Source organism: Microtus pennsylvanicus, chromosome 14 (assembly GCF_037038515.1).
Source record: "Microtus pennsylvanicus isolate mMicPen1 chromosome 14, mMicPen1.hap1, whole genome shotgun sequence".
NCBI classification, from domain to species: domain Eukaryota; kingdom Metazoa; phylum Chordata; class Mammalia; order Rodentia; family Cricetidae; genus Microtus; species Microtus pennsylvanicus.
In genome coordinates, this window is record NC_134592.1 from 39,004,410 (window position 1) to 39,022,253 (window position 17,844).

The 17,844-nt window shown below is 44.9% G+C and overlaps 1 protein-coding gene across 6 annotated transcripts in view; it reads left to right on the forward strand.

Annotated features, from left to right (window-relative positions):
* Positions 1-161: 161 nt before the first annotated feature.
* Positions 162-17,844, forward strand: part of Zbtb25 (zinc finger and BTB domain containing 25) — a 29,541-nt gene continuing 11,858 nt past the window's right edge. Inside the window, exon 1 of one of the 6 annotated variants that reach the window (XM_075948329.1) lies at positions 162-253. Coding sequence is in view for 3 of the 6 variants with exons in the window: in XM_075948332.1 (XP_075804447.1) it covers positions 1,873-1,964 (92 nt within the window). In the remaining 3 variants the exon portion in view is untranslated. The other 5 variants (XM_075948328.1, XM_075948332.1, XM_075948326.1 and 2 more) reach the window with 5 other exon arrangements.

A 17,844-nucleotide genomic window follows, 5' to 3' on the forward strand; every position in this document is an offset into this window, starting at 1 on the left:
GCCGACCCCCAGCCTGGGCCACTCCGGCAGCAGGCGCGCACGTACGCACGCACGCACGCACGCACGCGATGCACACCAGTCCGGGTGCCGCCGGACTCCCCGGCAGCCAGGTCACGTGGGCCCGGCGCGGGAAGCCGCGCGAGAGCAGCCCGCCGGGTGCGTGAGCGGGCGCTGGCGCGTGCTGTGCGCAGCGCGGGAGCCCGCCCCTCCCGCACGGAGAAGCCCGCCCGCCCGCCGCCGCGGCGGAGTCTGGGTAAGCAACGCGGCCCTGCCCCCGTGGGGCTGCTCCGGGCTCAGTCCCTCCCGCCGCGAACCGCCCCGGGCGGCGGCTGCAGCTGCACCGGTCGCGGGACAGATGCAAGTAGCCGGGGACAGGGGTGTTTTTGGTCCGTTGGAGATGTCAGTCAGGGCCCCGGAGGAAATTAGCAACGGCGAGCGAGTGCTGGGCGCGCGGCGCCTGGAGCCGCCCTTGGCTGTGGGCCGCCGCCGGGGCCTAACGCAGGCGGGATGGCGCGCGCGGGCTCTGCACAGCCTTGGAGCCCAACCCGCTGCGGGCCAGGTTCCGACCCGTCAGTGGATGCTAGCTCTGGGCGACAACGCCAGGCCTTTGGCTCTAGCTAGTGGGCGGGTATCCTGATCAGGCTGCGCAGCCATCACTGTCCCCTCCCCCATCCAGTTTGTGAGTACCTAGTTTCTAAGGCAGGTAGCCCCCAACCCTGATCAGTTATTTTTCCCCCCACGTGTTTTATTATAGCCAAATGCATTTTTCTTTTTTGGAGTCTTCCCCCATCTTCTCACCGCCTCCCTAGCACTCGATTGGAGAAATCAAGCCGTTATCAGTTGCTTAGGAGACGCACAGCGCTGTACCTGGAACCTGATAGCTAGTGTTGTGTTTTTTAAATTAGCTCCCGCATCCCTCTAAGGGATTGAATTTGGCGTTCTAGCAAGTCCTTTAAAAGCTGCGGAGCTGTTGATTGACAGGATTAAAGTACATCTTGGAATCTGGGTTTTCAGAACTGAAAGGGACCTTAAGTAAAATGGAGTTCATCCCTCTCATTTCACAGAAGACACCGGACCTAAAGAGCATAGTGTTGCTTGATCAAGATGATCAAGGTGCAGCCCTTTCAGGGTTAGGCTTTAGGGCTGCAGACATTTTTTGTGCCAGGACGGCAGTGCTGGTTCATCCTGCTTCGGACAGTGTATCCCCCCAGAAGTGATTGCACTTGGCTTGCAGGACTTCTCAGGTTGATTGGAAAGTTCGGCCTGGCTATTGCGATGGCTCTAGAGAGTAGCGGATAGGACAGTGTTTCTGGGTGAGTTGTACGGCAGTGTATTTTGGAGCCAAAATCTCATTTCCTCTTCTACACCCCCAACACCAATTCAACTTTATTATACTCACGGGGACAGGCCCTGACACTTACCTATTTTGTTTTTTTCAGACTTAGCGTCTTGGTATATGGTCCAGGCTAGTGTAGAATTGGTGATCGGCCATCTTACATCAGGTTTCTGGGTGCAGGGACTACAGGTGTATGCCACCTTGTCTGACCACCCTTTCTTCTTTAGGCAGCAGCAGTCTTTCAGCAGCCGGGGTATGTTTTAGTTAAGATCAGATCAGTGAGCCACTGCCAGCCAGTGGGATAGACATGAAATATTTCAGGTGACTGGGGTGTAGTTAAGAAGTGGTGAAAACATCGGGGGTGGACAGCAAGAAGAGCCCCCCCCCACACACACACACTAGACACTTGTGCCCAACCCTATAATGACGGTTTGGTTTTTTTTTTTTTTTAGCTATAAATGACTTGTTGTCGCTGTTCGTTTAGTTTCATATGTTAACCTTTGCCAGCTGTTTTCATAGGTGAATTCCCTAAACAGATGGTATTGTGTCCGTGTTACACATGTTTTAAGCGTGCAGAAAGGAACCAGAGAGACGGTCTGACTGTGGTGCCGGTTATTTGCGGAGGAATGTAAGCCTAGATCACTTATCTTCTAAGTCTAGTCAGTGCTCCTTTGCCTTGTATCTTGCTCCCACTTCAAGCTGGGAAGGGGGGGATGAGAGAATCGCCTGTGGCTGATTTATTGGCGCCTGTGGTTGCCCAGAGAGGCCAGGCAGGACTTTCAGCTGCCCTCTGTGCCTCACAGAGTGGAGCTATGTACTTCCACCCTATCTCCTGAGGGGAATGCAAAGGAGCCAGGCTGTCTAGCTGGGAGGAGGGGCCCAAGTGGCTTGGCAGTAAAATATCCTGACCATGGCTGTGCTGCTGGGAAGTGTTGCGTAATGCCCCCCCCCCCACTGACCTACAGTGATTTATTCCTTGCTAGCTGTAGGTGGTGTTTGACCAATTGGTCCATTTTTGTAGTAACAGCTAGCCAAGTGTTGGGAGGCTGTATTATTGTAGATTTCCCAGAGAAGAGCAGTACAGGTGTTCTTATCTTGATGACTTACAAAGTAGTTCTGCACCACTTCCTGTGCCCCCTTTCTCCTTTCTGCTTATTTATTCCCCAGAGCATGTGAGCCTGGGGCCTCAGAGAAGGCTGAAAAGAAAATACTGCTGCAGTTGGTCTGTACGTACTAGCTATGAACTTAGATCCTTTGATCTCTCCCATCTGTTAGTTAGGTTCCTCAATCAATTCTTTTTCTCTTGGCTGACCAGCTGGTTTGTCAGTTAAGAGCCCTTACTGTGCTTGTAGGTGACCCAGGTTTGGTTCCCAGCACCCATGTGGTGGCTAGCACCATCTGTAACTCCAGTTCCAGGGGATCTGGTTCCTTCTGGTTTCCACAGGCTCCTGCACACATATAGTTTACTTGAATTCATGCAAGTCCATACATACAATATGTTCTGCCAGGACTGGTGCGCATAAAAAGGTGATGAGCACCTTTTTAATCCCAGCACATGGGAAACAGAGGCAGGTGGATCTCAGTGAGTTCAAGGACAGCCTTGTCTACATAGTCAGTGCCAGGTCAGCCAGAGCTACATTATAGGCCCTGCTCATTCCCACCCACCACCCCAAAAAAGTAGAGGAAAAAGTATCTAAAGCTAATATGTGTTATGATTACGCTCTGGGTATTAAACATAACAAGACTGGCATCTTGTGAATGCTAGTCAAAACCTCTACTACTGAGCTATATTATTTCTTCAACCCTTTGTTGGGCTTCTGCTTTCATTTTATTAAACCGTTTTCTTCTCTATTAAAAAAAATATATTTAAGCCGGGCTGTGGCGGCACATGCCGTCAATCCCAATACTCGAGAGGCGGAAGCAGGTGGAGCTCTGTGAATTTAAGACCAGCTTGGTCTACAGATCACTCTGTAGAGGACAGCCAAGCAGAGAAACCATGTCTTGAAAAACCAAGCCAAAAAAACAAAACAAAACAAAAAACCTACCTTATTTAGGAAAAATGTTTTTATAGTGATAAATTTTTAAAATTTTCCTAGTTCATTGCTTTCATAGTTATAGATCAAAACCATCTTTTATTGTGCGACACCAGGCTCTTTAGCAGAGGATCGTTTAGTCTGTGCGGGCCCACGTGGGTAGTGTGCTCACGGAGCTGTAACTCAGACAGGAAATGCTGCTGTAGGTGCGCACAGAGGAAGTGCTGGTGTAGGGACGCAGAGGCTGTAGTCCTTGACTAGGTCTGTTCTAGTTTTAGCATCTTTAACTTTCTTTTGTTCTGTTCAGAAGGGGTCTTTAATAAATCAAGAAGAGTCATATTCTTTTCTTCCTATATTAAGATTGTATTTCCAAGATCTGTTGGCTTGGTGCTTTATCAGGCGTGCATGCACACACACCATGTTAAGAGATGAAAAGGCCGTTGTCTGCCTCAAACTGTCCTGGCAAAGCTTTCTAGAATGTAACTGTATCATGCACTATGTCTCCTCTAAGATTCTCTATAAATTTGTGTAAGTAGATGTGTAGGGTTTACCACAGGTTCTCATCTGAGACTGTATTTTCTGACCTCAAACTCACAGAAACCCACCTGCCTCTGCCTCTAGAGTGCTGGGATTAAAGGTGTGCCACCACCACCCGGACATAGATGCTTTTCAAAAAAAAAAATGGAAATAGTGCTGTCTTTCCTCTTTCTAACCATCCTACTGTTGGTTAGTTTAGATCATTTCTGTTTCTTTTACTTGGGTGTGTATGTCTGGGTGTGTGCATGTGAGGTCTAAGGTTGATGGGTGTCTTCCTCAGTTTCCTCCCCTTATTTTTTGACTGTCTCTCATTGAACTTAAATGAGCTCACTGACTCATCTAAGCTGGCTAGCCAGTGAGCTCCAGGGATTTGCCTGTCTACCACTAGAACACTAGGAGTCCAGCTGTATATCGCTACACACATTTTAAAGAAATGCTATTTTTAATTTTTACTATGTGTGTGTGTGTTCTATATGAGAGTCCAGTCCCCTTAAGTAGCAGGTATGAGATCCCCTGGAGTTGTAAGTGAAAGACCCTCAGAGAGGACCTTTCCTCTCTGATGAAGACCCCAGAACCAGGACACTCCGAGACCAGGCCACAGGATGCAATTAGCAAGAGGTTTATTGAGTAAACACAGGTACCTGCGGGCAGCAAGTCTTTCGGAGGACTTGCGCGCCTGCCAACTGGAGGACGGGCTTTTTATAGGGAAGAGCAAAAAGCAAGTTTACAGAAGCAAAAGCGTGGTTATCGATCGACCGGAATGAGGCGGGGGCATGAATGGTTTCCCCTCTTAGCATGGGTGTCAGCAAGAAGCAAGTTTACAGAAGCAAAAGCGTGGTTATCGGAACGCGGCGGGGGGGCATGAAAGGTTTCCTCTCTCAGCATGGATGCCTGGCAACAGTCATCCTGTTCCTATCTTATAACTAACCTGCTTTGTTGACATCCTATCTTATTGACATCTTGCCTTGCAGTCTTCCTATCTCTATCTCCTGCTCTCCCAGGCACCTGGGATGTTCTTATGGGAGCAGGCTGGCTGCTGATCCGGAGATTTGTTTAAAACAAACAGGACATTCCCCCGGGAGCATGCTAGCTGCGGGTTTTGAGGAGGGGGTCTGTGGGGTCTTTCAGTAAGCTTCCTGGTGTGGGTGCTGGGAATCAAACGCGGATCCTCAGGAAGAGCACTACTGTCTTTTAACTGCTGAATCATCTCCCTAGGCCTCACCAAACAAACACATTTTTGAATTTTATAAAAAGCTTTTAAAAATGTTTTCTGTATGGCTGTTTTGCCTACAAATACATCTGTATACAAATATACTTGGTGCCTATTGAGGCCAGAAGACAGTGTTAGATCCTCTGCAACTGAAGTGACGATGGTTGTGAAACAGTGTGTGCTCGGGGAACCAAACTCACGTCCTCTAGAGAGGAACAAATGCTCTTAACCACTAAGCCATTTTTCCAGCACCGCACGCACGCAGGCACACACGCACAGTGCATGCCGGGGTGCACCGTGTACACTGGTTCTTTGAAGAAAGAAGGCACTCCAAGATGAAATTTTAAGGCCTACGTGGCACCAGGAAGGTCCAGCCTCCCTGAGGGACTGAACCCTAAACAGCCATACAAAGGTGTATTGATTGATTGTTACACGAAGTATTTTCTTTTTTTTTTTTTTTTTTTTTTTTTTTTTTTGGTTTTTCGAGACAGGGTTTCTCTGTGGCTTTGGAGCCTGTCCTGGAACTAGCTCTTGTAGACCAGGCTGGTCTCGAACTCACAGAGATCCGCCTGCCTCTGCCTCTCGAGTGCTGGGATTAAAGGCGTGCGCCACCACCGCCCGGCACGAAGTATTTTCTTATACCAAGGTCCCTAATCTGATTTACGTCTTACTAAAGGATAGCATCGCATACTCCCATGACTCTTGTCCTTTATTATGTATCGTTTGCAATACACATAATACAGGAGCCTCAGGTGTGCCAGAGGTGTCCTGTGACCCAAACTCATTGGCTGGCTGCAATGCCCCTTCAGCAAAACAATTCTGCTATCTTGGAAAACAATCGCTTTTCCACAAAGATTCTCCAAGGTCAAAGTACTTCTAAAAACCAGCTGTTCATTCTGCTGTCCACCCCAACAATGACTCTGCTAACTTCTCACAGCATCTTGGGGATCTGAACCCAAGTCCTCGTATCCGCAAGTCCTCTGCTTGTTTTCTTTTTGAGATAGGTTTTCCTAAGCGCAGGCCTCAGACTTCCATGAGCTAGAATTACAGGTGTGTGCAACATATATAACTTTCTTAAACTCCTAAAACTTTTAGTCTAGAGTCACATTTAGAATAATTGTCGGTATGTATTTATCTAATAGAATTGATATAATTCATTGAAAACTTATGAAATAGTTTCAGTTTTCTTATTTTACTTATGTGTATGTGCATGTTCCTATGAGTGTGTGTACTACATGTGTGAAATGCTCTTCAGGGTCTCCTTAGCTTCTTGTTCTTCTAAAGCGAAGGTTACCTAAAGTGTCTGCTAGAATCTCCTGGGAAGTTTCTTTTTAGAAAAGGCTTGCAGAGAGAGATAGGGGTGTTTGTGTGTGTATGATGGCTCAGAAGGTGAAAGCATTTGCCAGACAGCTTGGGTTTGATCCTTAGAACCCCCATGGAAGGAGAGACATGATTCTATTCCGACATCTACATACATATTGTAACATGTGGGTTTGTACTCATAGATCATACAAACAATAAAGATTTTAAATTTATGTTTATGAGTGTTTAGCCTGCCACGTAGTATGTAACATTTGTATAGTTCGTTGTCTGTAGCATTTGTATAGTGCCGATGGAGGCCAGAAGAAGGCATTGGCTCCCCTTGGACTGGAGTTGTGGACAGTTGTTAGCTGCTTTATAAGTGCTAGAAATCAAACCCAGCTGAGCCATCTTTAATAATAATAATTTTAATTATTTATTTTTAAAACTAAGTGGTCTGAGGACAGCTCTCTGGAGTTACTTCTCCTACCACCTTGTAGGATATGGGAATTGGGCACAGGGCGTCACATCTGTGCACATAAGCCTCTATTTACTGAGCAGTCTTCAATAAAATGAAATTAAAGTCTTGGAGCTCAGCACCAGCAATTCTTGGGGTTATTTTGTGATAGGACTTCCCCATCTGTCCAGCTCTGCACAGCCTGTACTGTGTAGTCAGTGATGGGTGCACTGTCCCAGGAGAAAATTATTTCTATACATTCTTTCATTCTTGTTGGGAATAGTGGTTATGCTTATGATCCCACTGTTCAAAAACTTGCGGCAAGAGAGTATAGAGTTCAAGGTTAGCCTGGGCTACATAGTAAATCCCAATTGGTTTTATTCTGAGACAAGATCTCACTCATCCCAGATGAGTTCGCTCATCTCCTAAATAACCAAATGTCACATGGCCACAATCATCTAAAAATGAATACCAAGTTACAGTCAGTATAGAAAGCCTTTTATCAGGTAACTCTAGGGATTTTTTTAACCTTTGTATTTATAGCCATGAGTAAGTAGCTCAATAAAGCTTAACATTCCTGTGCCAGCTTCCTATCTTTTAGTGGTAATTGATTATAAAGTCTGATAAAGATTCTTGCAGCCTAAGTCGTCTAGGTTATTCTGCCACTGCTGATTTGAGAATACAGTCCAAAAAAGAGATTTTTCTAAACAAAAATAGTGAATATCATGCTAACTGGATTATCAGCAACCTAATATACAATTGTTTCATCATAGTTTAAACTAATCTGGAACTAATTTACTACACTTGAGAAAGTAAAGAAGGTTTTTATAATCTCAGAGCTACCAGTACTAAGCCTGTTTAATAAATATTATTTTGAGGGTGAGGAGAGTAATGTTTGGATGGGGAGAACTGGGGTGAATATTTGTATGCATGTATGAATTCTCAGAATAAAGTATTAAAAACACCAATTTGTTAATAAAAGTTTTTTTAAAATGAGCCACTCTTTGCTTCTCAAAATAAATCAATAATGATTATTTTTTTGTAATCTATTTTACATCTTTTTGCCTCCAAAAATCTGCTTTGTTAAATTTTTTTAAAAGATAGGCCCAAGCCATCCAGCCTTGAACTCACTATGTAGCCCTGGCTAACATTGAATTTGCAGCAATCCTCCTGCTTCAGCTTCACAAGCCCTGGGACTACAACTGTGTACTGTCATGTCTGTCTATCAGGTGTTTTTTTTAAAAATATTTATTTATTTATTATGGATACAATATTCTGTTTGCATATATGCCTGCTAGAAGAGGGCACCAGACCTCATTAAAGATGGTTGTGAGCCACCATGTGGTTGTTGGGAATCGAACTCAGGTCCTTTGGAAGAGCACGCAATGCTCTTAACCGCTGAGCCATCTCTCCAGCCCCCTATCAGTTGTTTTTGTTTTTCTTTTTGTTTTTGTTTTTTCTTTGGTTTTTCGAGACAGGATTTCTCTGTAGTTTTTTTGGAGCCTGTCCTGGAACTAGCTCTGTAGACCAGGATGGCCTCGAACTCACAGAGATCCGCCTGTCTCTGCCTCCCGAGTGCTGGGATTAAAGGCGTGCGCCACCACCGCCAGGCTGTCTATCAGTTTTTAAAAAATTCTTTTGTTTCTTTCTTTGAGACAGGGTTTCTTTGTGTAGCCCTGACTGTCCTGGAACTTAATTAATTAGTAGACCAGACGGGCCTTGAACTCATAGAGAACTCATCCATCTACTTCCGCCACCAGAATACTGGGACTAAAGGCCTGTGCCACTACCTGGCTTAGATTTATTTATTTATTGTTATTTTATGCATGTGGGTGTTTTGCCCGCCTCTGTGTCTTGGCACCACTGTGTGTGACTGAGGATTGAATTAGCAGAAGGGTCAGTAGCGGAGGTTTCTGTGACTTTGGTGACACAGTGACTGGCTAACACTACGGTGACTTCTTTTTTTTTTTTTTTTTTTTTGGTTTTCGAGACAGGGTTTCTCTGTAGCTTTTTTTGGTTCCTGTCCTGGAACTAGCTCTTCTAGACCAGGCTGGCCTGGAACTCACAGAGATCCGCGTGCTTCTGCCTCCCGAGTGCTGGGATTAAAGGCGTTCGCCACCACCGCCGGGCTGTCTATCAGTTTTTAAAAAATTCTTTTGTTTTTCTTTCTTTGAGACAGGGTTTCTTTGTGTAGCCCTGACTGTCCTGGAACTTAATTAATTAGTAGACCAGACGGGCCTTGAACTCATAGAGAACTCATCCATCTACTTCCGCCACCAGAATACTGGGACTAGAGGCCTGTGCCACTACCTGGCTTAGATTTATTTATTTGTTTGTTTGTTATTTTATGCATGTGGGTGTTTTGCCCGCCTCTGTGTCTTGGCACCACTGTGTGTGACTGAGGATTGAATTAGCAGAAGGGTCAGTAGCGGAGGTTTCTGTGACTTTGGTGACACAGTGACTGGCTAACACTATGGTGACTTTTTTTTTTTTTTTGGTTTTCGAGACAGGGTTTCTCTGTACCCGCACAAAATAAATGCAATGCAGATATCAAAGAATATTTACCACTTTAATGATAAACTTACAGAACCAAAGTTCCAGCGTAGTACAGGTAGGGAGGGCAAGAGAGCGAGCCGCTTCCGCGCGGGCGCCCATTTATCGGCAAGCATTTGCCCGAGGCAAACCCCGCCCCCAAAAGGGGTAGTCTTAACCCTACATTTCTCTGTAGCTTTTTTTGGTTCCTGTCCTGGAACTAGCTCTTCTAGACCAGGCTGGCCTCGAACTCACAATGATCTGCGTGCCTCTGCCTCCCGAGTGCTGGGATTAAAGGCGTTCACCACCACCGCCCGGCTCTGTGGTGACTTCTTGCTTGAGGAGAAAAAGGGTGGCAGAACAGAACATAGAGATGGAAAGTGAGGGGCTATCCAAGAAATGGTAGGTTGGAGTGGTGTGTATATACATACTTTGAATCTTGTCACTGTGGAACTGGACATGTTCACATTAGCCTCCTAACAGCACACCTAAGGCCAAAACGTGGCTTTCAGTTGCTGCCCACGATTGAGATAGACCTTGGGAGTGTTCGATTCAGCCAAATTAATTACTAAAATAAAAATTTCTCTCTGGAGGAGTATTACTGAATCTAGAGTCTCTTACGTTAATCAGAGTTTATTTTACATGTATGGGTGCTCTACATATATGTGTGTTTTCATGTGCATGCCTGGAGCTCATGGAGTCAAGAAGAGAATGTTTGATGCCTTGAACTGGCCTTTAAAAAGGTTGTGAAGGTTGTGTGTTGCCATGTGGGTGCTGGGAAATGAATCCACATCTTTGGTTTTTAGAGACAGGGTTTCTCTGTACAGCCCAGGCTGTCCTGGAACTTGCTCTGTAGACCAGGCTGACCTTGAACTCACAGAGATTTGAACGCCTCTGCTTCCAAGTGCTGGGATTAAAGATGTGCACCACCACTGACCAATGAAGCCAAGTCTTTTGGCAAGAGCAGTAAGCACTTTAACTGCTGCTTCATCTCTCCAGCCCCTAATCATGGTTTTTAGGATATAAATGACTAGATGGGGGGGGCATCACCCTAATCAATAAAGATTGACCCCACAGTGACAAAAGTTTGTGGATCAAAAATGTAAAAAGAAGGTTGTGAGCAAGCAAGAAGACTTTGCAGTCCAGAAAAAGAAAAGGAGGGGGGGGGATGACACCAGGCCTAGATTGAGGAATTGAGGCAAATGCACCCAAAGCTAGAGGAGAGGGATGTGCTTGGAGAAAAGTAGGGCAAGAATTTTTTAGACCTGAAAAGAGATCTGAAATCTCATGGAGTAGGTTTAAACAACTGGAAAAGATGGTCATCAGTGATTTTGAGTATAGGTTAATGGGAACCAAATTCCTTATACAGCTTAATCCTCTTAGTATTTCAGGTTCCTTTCCCCTTCCTGTATGAACCAAGTCATTTTGAGTTAGATGCTCAGCCCTCCATCCTGCCATCTCTGTGCTATTGGAAAGAGATCCCTGTAGCTAACTCCCAGGTTAATCTGGGCTGTCTTCCTTAGCTCTGCAGCTTCCTCAGTGCCCACCCTGACTGCTTCCCCTTCTGTTGTCTCTACTCATTAGTCAGAAAGTTGGCCTTGGCCACTGGCCTGCACTTGGGGGAGGCCACATGCTCTCCTGGTCACCAGCGCTGCTTCCTCTCCCAAGGTTCTTGCCTTTTCCTCCCTTCCTTTGCTTTCCCTCAATTCTAGTGTTTTCCTGTGTTTTTTTTTTTTTGTTGTTTGTTTTGCTTGTTTTTTTGAGGCAGTTTTTGTGTACCCCTGGCTGTCCTGGAAGTAGCTCTGTAGACCAGGCTGGCCTTGAACTCACAAAGATCCTCCTGCCTCTCCCTCCTGAGTGCTGGGATTTAAACTTTACATGGCCACCACTGGACCTCTGTTTTGTTTTCTTATATCCTTTCTGTTTTCCAGGGATTAATACTTGCCTTTTTGGTGGGGCGGGGAGTAGTAGAGAGTGAACCTGGGAGCTCATGCATGCTACAAGTCCTCTATCACCATCTAAAACCCTTTTTTTTTTTTTTTTTGGTTTTTCGAGACAAGGTTTCTCCGTAGCTTTTGGTTCCTGTCCTGGCACTCGCTCTGTAGACCAGGCTGGCCTCGAACTCACAGAGATCCGCCTGCCCCTGCCTCCCAAGTGCTGGGATTAAAGGCGTGCGCCACCACTGCCCGGCCTAAAACCCTTTTTTTAAGATTATTTTTTATTTTGACACGAGGAAGCTCCAAGTTTTCCCAAATTGGCCTTAAGCTTATGTTCTATCCCAGGCAAGCCTTGAATTTGTGACCTGCACACCCTGGCATCCATGGTGGCTTTGATTACAGCATTCCTGTGCCACGAGGCCCAACTCATACTTAGCTTTTTAAGGCTTTTTTTTCCCCCCTCAATTTGGTTTCACCGTGTAGCTCCATACACATTTAGAAACTTCAGTCTTGTCATTTCAGAGGCCTCCTCCCTCTTTGGTCCCACTCCTAGAGCTGTCCCCGCTCATCACCAAACATTTCTACTTCCTGTTCCTGGAGCAGACACTCTGAACCCACTGCAGAGGAAACCTCTACTAAGCCAGTTCCTGTGGCTAGCTCTGCTGTCGTACCTCTGTATCGGCACCAAGAACATGGCAGTTACTCTGAAAATGTTTTCTGAGGAAATGCATGACATCTTCTAGTAACCCAGGCTGGAGTTCTGAGACTCACCTTTAACTCGCTGTCTGTGGTTGGCTGCATCCGGTCTGCTGCCAAGTTGTGTCAGCTCTGGTGGATCCCTGGTGTTCTCCCTTATTTCCACTGCCATTATGTGGTTCCTAGTTGGCTCCTGGACTGACGGACCTGGCAGTGGTACTGTCTAGTGCAGAGGTTCTCAGCCTCCCTGGTGCTGTGACCCTTTAGTACAGTTCCTCGTGTAGTGGTGACCCCCAACCATAAAATTATTTTTACTAATGCTTCATAGCTGTAATTTTGCTGCTGTTATGAATTATAAAGTAAATATCTGTGTTTTCTAATGGTCTTAGGTGATCCCTATGAAAGGGGCATTTGACCCCAAAAGGGCCATGACCCATAGATTGAGAACTGCTGGGCTACTGTGGGTTACACTGTAAAATTTATTCAATCTCTTCTTCCCCCTACATCCCCTGATTAACAAAGTCTCACTGTGCAGCTCAGGCTGGCATTAAACTCCAAACCCTTCTGCCTCAGTCTCTTGAGTGCTTAAAGGTGTGTGCTACCACACCTGCCTTCATATGACAACTCTCAGGAAGATACTGCCATTATCCCTAATCTGTCAGTGAAACTGAGGCCCAGGGAGTTGAGTGTCCTGTGAAGATCAGACCTAGTGGCAGAGCTGAAACTCTAAGTCGTTGGATTTCAGAGGCCAGGCTTTCAGTACTGTGCTCTTCCTGCCACAGCAGAGAGAGTGGCAGCGATGTTCTACAGGAGCGTTCCTTCAAGTAGGGCTGCCCCAGGGTGCTTATTCTTGGATCCTCAGTGAGCTGAGCCTGTGTTATTCCCCCTCTATATTGAATTGAATTCTTCTGATACCAAAATATCACACCCCTCCCAGTAATGTTATTCAGTTTTATCTGTCTGCCTGTTGAAGTAACACCAGGTTGAACATCTTAACTTTCATTGTGTTCTCTGTACTTATCTCCAACGTTCCTGGCGACACTTTATCACTCTTGTAATATGATTGTTGTTCTGTGTTTTATCTCCTTGTTTAGCCTGTATTCTTGACTTTAGCATTCATGACTTTATGTCATTTTTTCTGTCTGTCGCCTGGAATAGAACTTAGTTTTGATTGTGTGTGTGTGTGTTTCAGTGAGTGCTGAGGAAGTGAAAAATTTAACTGTCACTCAGCCCATTAACCACAAGACCTTTACATTGTAACTTTTTTGTACTGTTTCCTATTTCTGTACGGCTCCATAGCTGGTTTTGCCAATGCACCATATATGTAGGAAAAACTGGTGAAAATGCCTATGGTCCAAGAATTTGGTGGGGGTTTTTGTGAAGCTTTTTTTTTTTTTACAGATGAGCTAACGTATTACACCTTGAGCCATTTTGTTGATTCTAAAGTGTTCTTATATGCTGGAACTTCAAATATAGGCCTTTAAAAAAAATCTCCGTGTAAATTGGTGATATTTTAGAACCAAATGTGCGATTGTAAGTAGTACTTTGGTCAATAACCCCTTAGAATAATACCCACAGTTTGCAGGGTTTTTTTTTTTTTTTTGCTTTTTTATTGGTGTTTTAGCCTACATGTATAAATGTGTGAGGTGCTGGATCCTGGAGTTATAGACAGTTGTGAGCTGCTATATGGGTACTGGGAATCGAACCCGGGTCCTCTTGAAGAGCAGTCAGTGCTCTTAACTGCTGAGCCATCTCTCTAGCCCCAACAGTTTTGGTTTTATTTTAGAGGATAGGCTCAAGTTTCTGTGGCTTCTATTTAATTATTTCAGTGATGCTGAAAGTTTTGGGTTTTTGTTTTGTTTTGTTTTGTTTATGACATGGGGAAAGACCAGCAGGATGGCTCAGCATGTAAGGCACTTGCTGTAGAAGTCTGGTGGCTTGAGTTTGAACCCTAGAACTTCTCCCACATAGTAGAGAGCTAATTCCACAACACTGTGCTCTGACCTTCACATAGACACCCCTGATACTCATGCCCCCTGAAAATAGAGTAATAATAATAATAGTGAACTTTGAAGTGAGATGACTTAGCAGTAAGGATGCTCACTGACAAGTCTGACAAGCTGAGTTTGAACCCCCGGACCTACATAGTGGAATTAAAGAATCATGACACTTCTGCAGACTGTCATATTATTTTCACATGTGTATGGCATGCTTGTACCCTACACACAACAAATACATATTAAAATATTCTTGTAATTTATTTAGCGTTGCATATGTGTATACATGAATGGGTACATGACATCTTTAGATGTGGAGGTCAAAAGCTGCAGTTGAGTCCTTTTGCAGGACATCTGGTTTGTTTTGTCAGTGCTGGGATCTGAATCCAATCTTATTGATTGAGCAGGAAGCACTGTTAACTGCTGAGCCATCTCTCTAGCCCATAATAATTTTAAAATGTGGGGTGATAGAGGGTTAGAGGTTTATTTTATTGGAAGATGAGTGGAGATATTATTAAATAAACAAGGAATAAAGGCAATAAATGAGGAGTCTGGAAAGTTGGCTCAGCAGTTAAGAGCACTTGTTACTTTGGCAGAGGATTTGGGCTCAGTTCCCAGCATCCACAGGATAACTTAAAACTCCAGTTCCAGAGAATGCAGCACCCTCTTCTGATCTTTTTGGCACTGCATGTGATACACAGACATACATACAGGCAAAACACATACACATAAAATAATTCTAAGAGACACACACAGAAAGAGATTGCTTGTACTGCTCTTGCAGAGGACCCAAGTTTGAGTCCTAGCACCAACATGGAGTGACTCCCAGTTCCTGGGGGATCCAAACCTCCAAGAGCATCTGCACCCATGTCCAGTATCCACACGCAAACACATAGACACATAATTTGAAAGAAATAACATCTTTTTTAAAAAGTAATATGATATATAGAGTTAAAAGAATAAAAGCTGTGGAATTCCTGACATGTAATTGTTTGTATAAAGTAGTATTCTTTGACCAGGGATACTGTCCTACCCAGGAAGAATGTGGTGATGTATGAGAGTCAAAAGCACTAAGTTCAAGATGGTGCTTACCTCTGGAGGCAAGATAGGTAGGGGTAAGATGAGGACGTGCCAGGGGGTTTCCGTCATGTGTGTAATGATTACATCTTGCCTTCATACTGGGTGGGTAGGTCTTTTTTATTTTTTGTTCTCTGTACTACTTGCTTATCCAAAATGTTTCTAGTTTTAAGTTCAGGTAGCCTCTCACCCCTACTCCTTAGTTCCTCTCCCAGAATTGTTCAGGAGTCAAAAGCCTACTGATTTGTCTGAACCTTTCCAGTGATGTATACATGGACAGGAATTACATTTATGTAAAACTATTTTTCCCATGTTTAAAAGTCCTTTTTACAGTTTTCTTTATGTAGTTTTATACCTATGTCTTATAAATATATCTTAGAGATTATATTGTATCAATATATAGTTTTTAATGAAAGTGACTCTTTGTTAGCAATAATATTGTTGGCATTATGCTATATTTTGAACTTTATTTGCTAATGTATATATTGCTTTTGTTATATATCATCTGCTTAGCCAGCAGGAAATCCAAGTTTTTCTCTAATTCCTCTTTACAAATATTCCTCTAGCAGAGTGAGTTCCAGGACAGCTAGAGCTATTGCACAGAGACACTTTGTCTTGAAAAACAACTAATAAATAAAAATTTTAAAGATATATATAAAAGAAAAACAAATATTCCTCAAGATTTCCATGGAGGTTTTATCTGTAGTTCTTCTCTAGTTTGTAAGTCATGTTCCCTTTTAAGGAATGACTATGGGGGCCAGGTGGTGGTGGCTGATGCTTTAATCCCAGCACTTGGGAGGCAGAGGCAGGCAGATCACTGTGAATTCGAGGCCAGCCTGGTCTACAGAGCTAGTTCCAGGACAGGCTCCAAAGCCACACAGAGGAACCCTGTCTCGAAAAACAATACAAAACAAAGAATGAATATGGAGGAGGCAGATTTGGCTTTAGAGCTTGGGTTCGAATCCTCTGTTTCTGGTCTTGGGCATTAGTTCATTCAGTTCTTAATCTGTAAAGGTAATTTAGTATTTCTTTGCTTGTGAAGTTCTGTTAAGAATTGAATGAGAGCCAGGTGGTGGTGGTGCACACCTTTAATCCCAGCTCTAGTGGCATTTTATTTGTATTTTAATAAATAAAGCTTGTCTGAAGATCACAGAGTAGTAAAACAGCCCTACTGGTCAGCCTTACAGACCAGGTAATGGTAACACACACCTAATCCCAGGAGCCACACTAGTTGCCACAGAAGTCGGGCAGTGCACGCCTTTCATCCCAGCCCTAGAGACGAGTATAAAATGGGAAGAGACAGCTCTCAGACACAGTCTCATTCTGAGATTCCTGGAGGCAGGATCGCCATTTTCAGACTGAGGTCGAGGTAAGAGCCAGTGGCTGGCTGCTTTGCTTTTTGGGTCTTCATGTTGAACCCCAGTTTCTCTCTCTGAGTTTTTATTAATTGTGCTTCGCCTGGCACTGGGAGGCAGAGGCAGGCAGATCCCTGAGTTTTAGGCCAGCCTGATCTATAGAATGAGTTCCAGGACAGTCTCCAAAGCTACAGAGAAAGCCTGTCTCGAACCTCCCCTCACCCCACCCCACCCCCAAAATTGAATGGGTTAAAGTGCCTAACACATGGGAAGTGTCGTAAAGTATTAGCTATTTTTTCCTATTTCTTTTGTATTGTTGATTGCTCCCTTGCCTGATATTCATGCTGCTGCCAATCTCTCGATGGATAACTCTGCCTTCCCCCACTGACCCCCTCAGGCCTTGGTTTCATTTTTGGAATCTGCTTCTTCTTATTGCTTTTTTTTTTTTTTAGGCCGGGTTTCTCTGTAGCTTTGGAGCCTGTCCTGGAAACTAGCTCTTGTAGAGCAGGCTGAACCTGTACTCACAGAGATCTGCCTGCCTCTGTCTCCCGAGTGCTGGGATTAAAGGCGAACGCTACCACTGCCCGGCTGGAATCTGCTTTGTCAAAGCATGTTCTCCTAGTCCCTGGTGACCCCCATTGAACTGCAGCTGCCTTCTCCCTACAGCACCAGGGCTGTTGGTATAGCTGGGGGGAGGTGGTGGCGAAGCGCAGCCTCCCACCTGCCTAGAACTAACTTTGCTGTGTCCTTGCTAGTCAGAGTCACAGTCACATAGTTTGTCTTGGCCAGAGCTTGCGTGCACATCCTTGTGCAGTTTTCCCTTAGGCTCCTTTGCCTACTCCATTTTCTTACCTGGAGAATCTGCATCCAGGTAGCGTCCAAGCCTAGCTGAGAGGAGGTCAGGTAGGCTCTTCCTCGTGAGCTCCCAGGCCCCATATAAACTGCTGTATGGCTAAGTTCCATAGACACTTCATGACGGCAAGGAGGCCAGTGTCTCCTGAATGCCAGAGGATCTCCAAAGAAAACTGAGTTCTGGCCCGTCCAGCTAGAGAGAGAGCTTGGGCTCACAGCCAGGGAAGACGCCCTGTATTCCCACTTACAACTAACATTTGAGTAGCAGTTTCTATGACAACCGAGTTTTCACTAATTCTGAGCCACACATGGGTATCCCATTTCCATCTCACCAGTGAAGAAACATCATTAGAAACATGATCATGCTGGGCAGTGGTGGCACACACCTTTAATCCCAGCCCTTGGGAGGCAGAGGCAAGTGGATCTCTGTGAGTTCGAGACCAGCCTAGTCTACAGAAGAGTTCCAGGACAGCTATGGCTGTTACACAGAGAAACACTGTCTTGAAAAACCAGGGAGGAAGGGAGG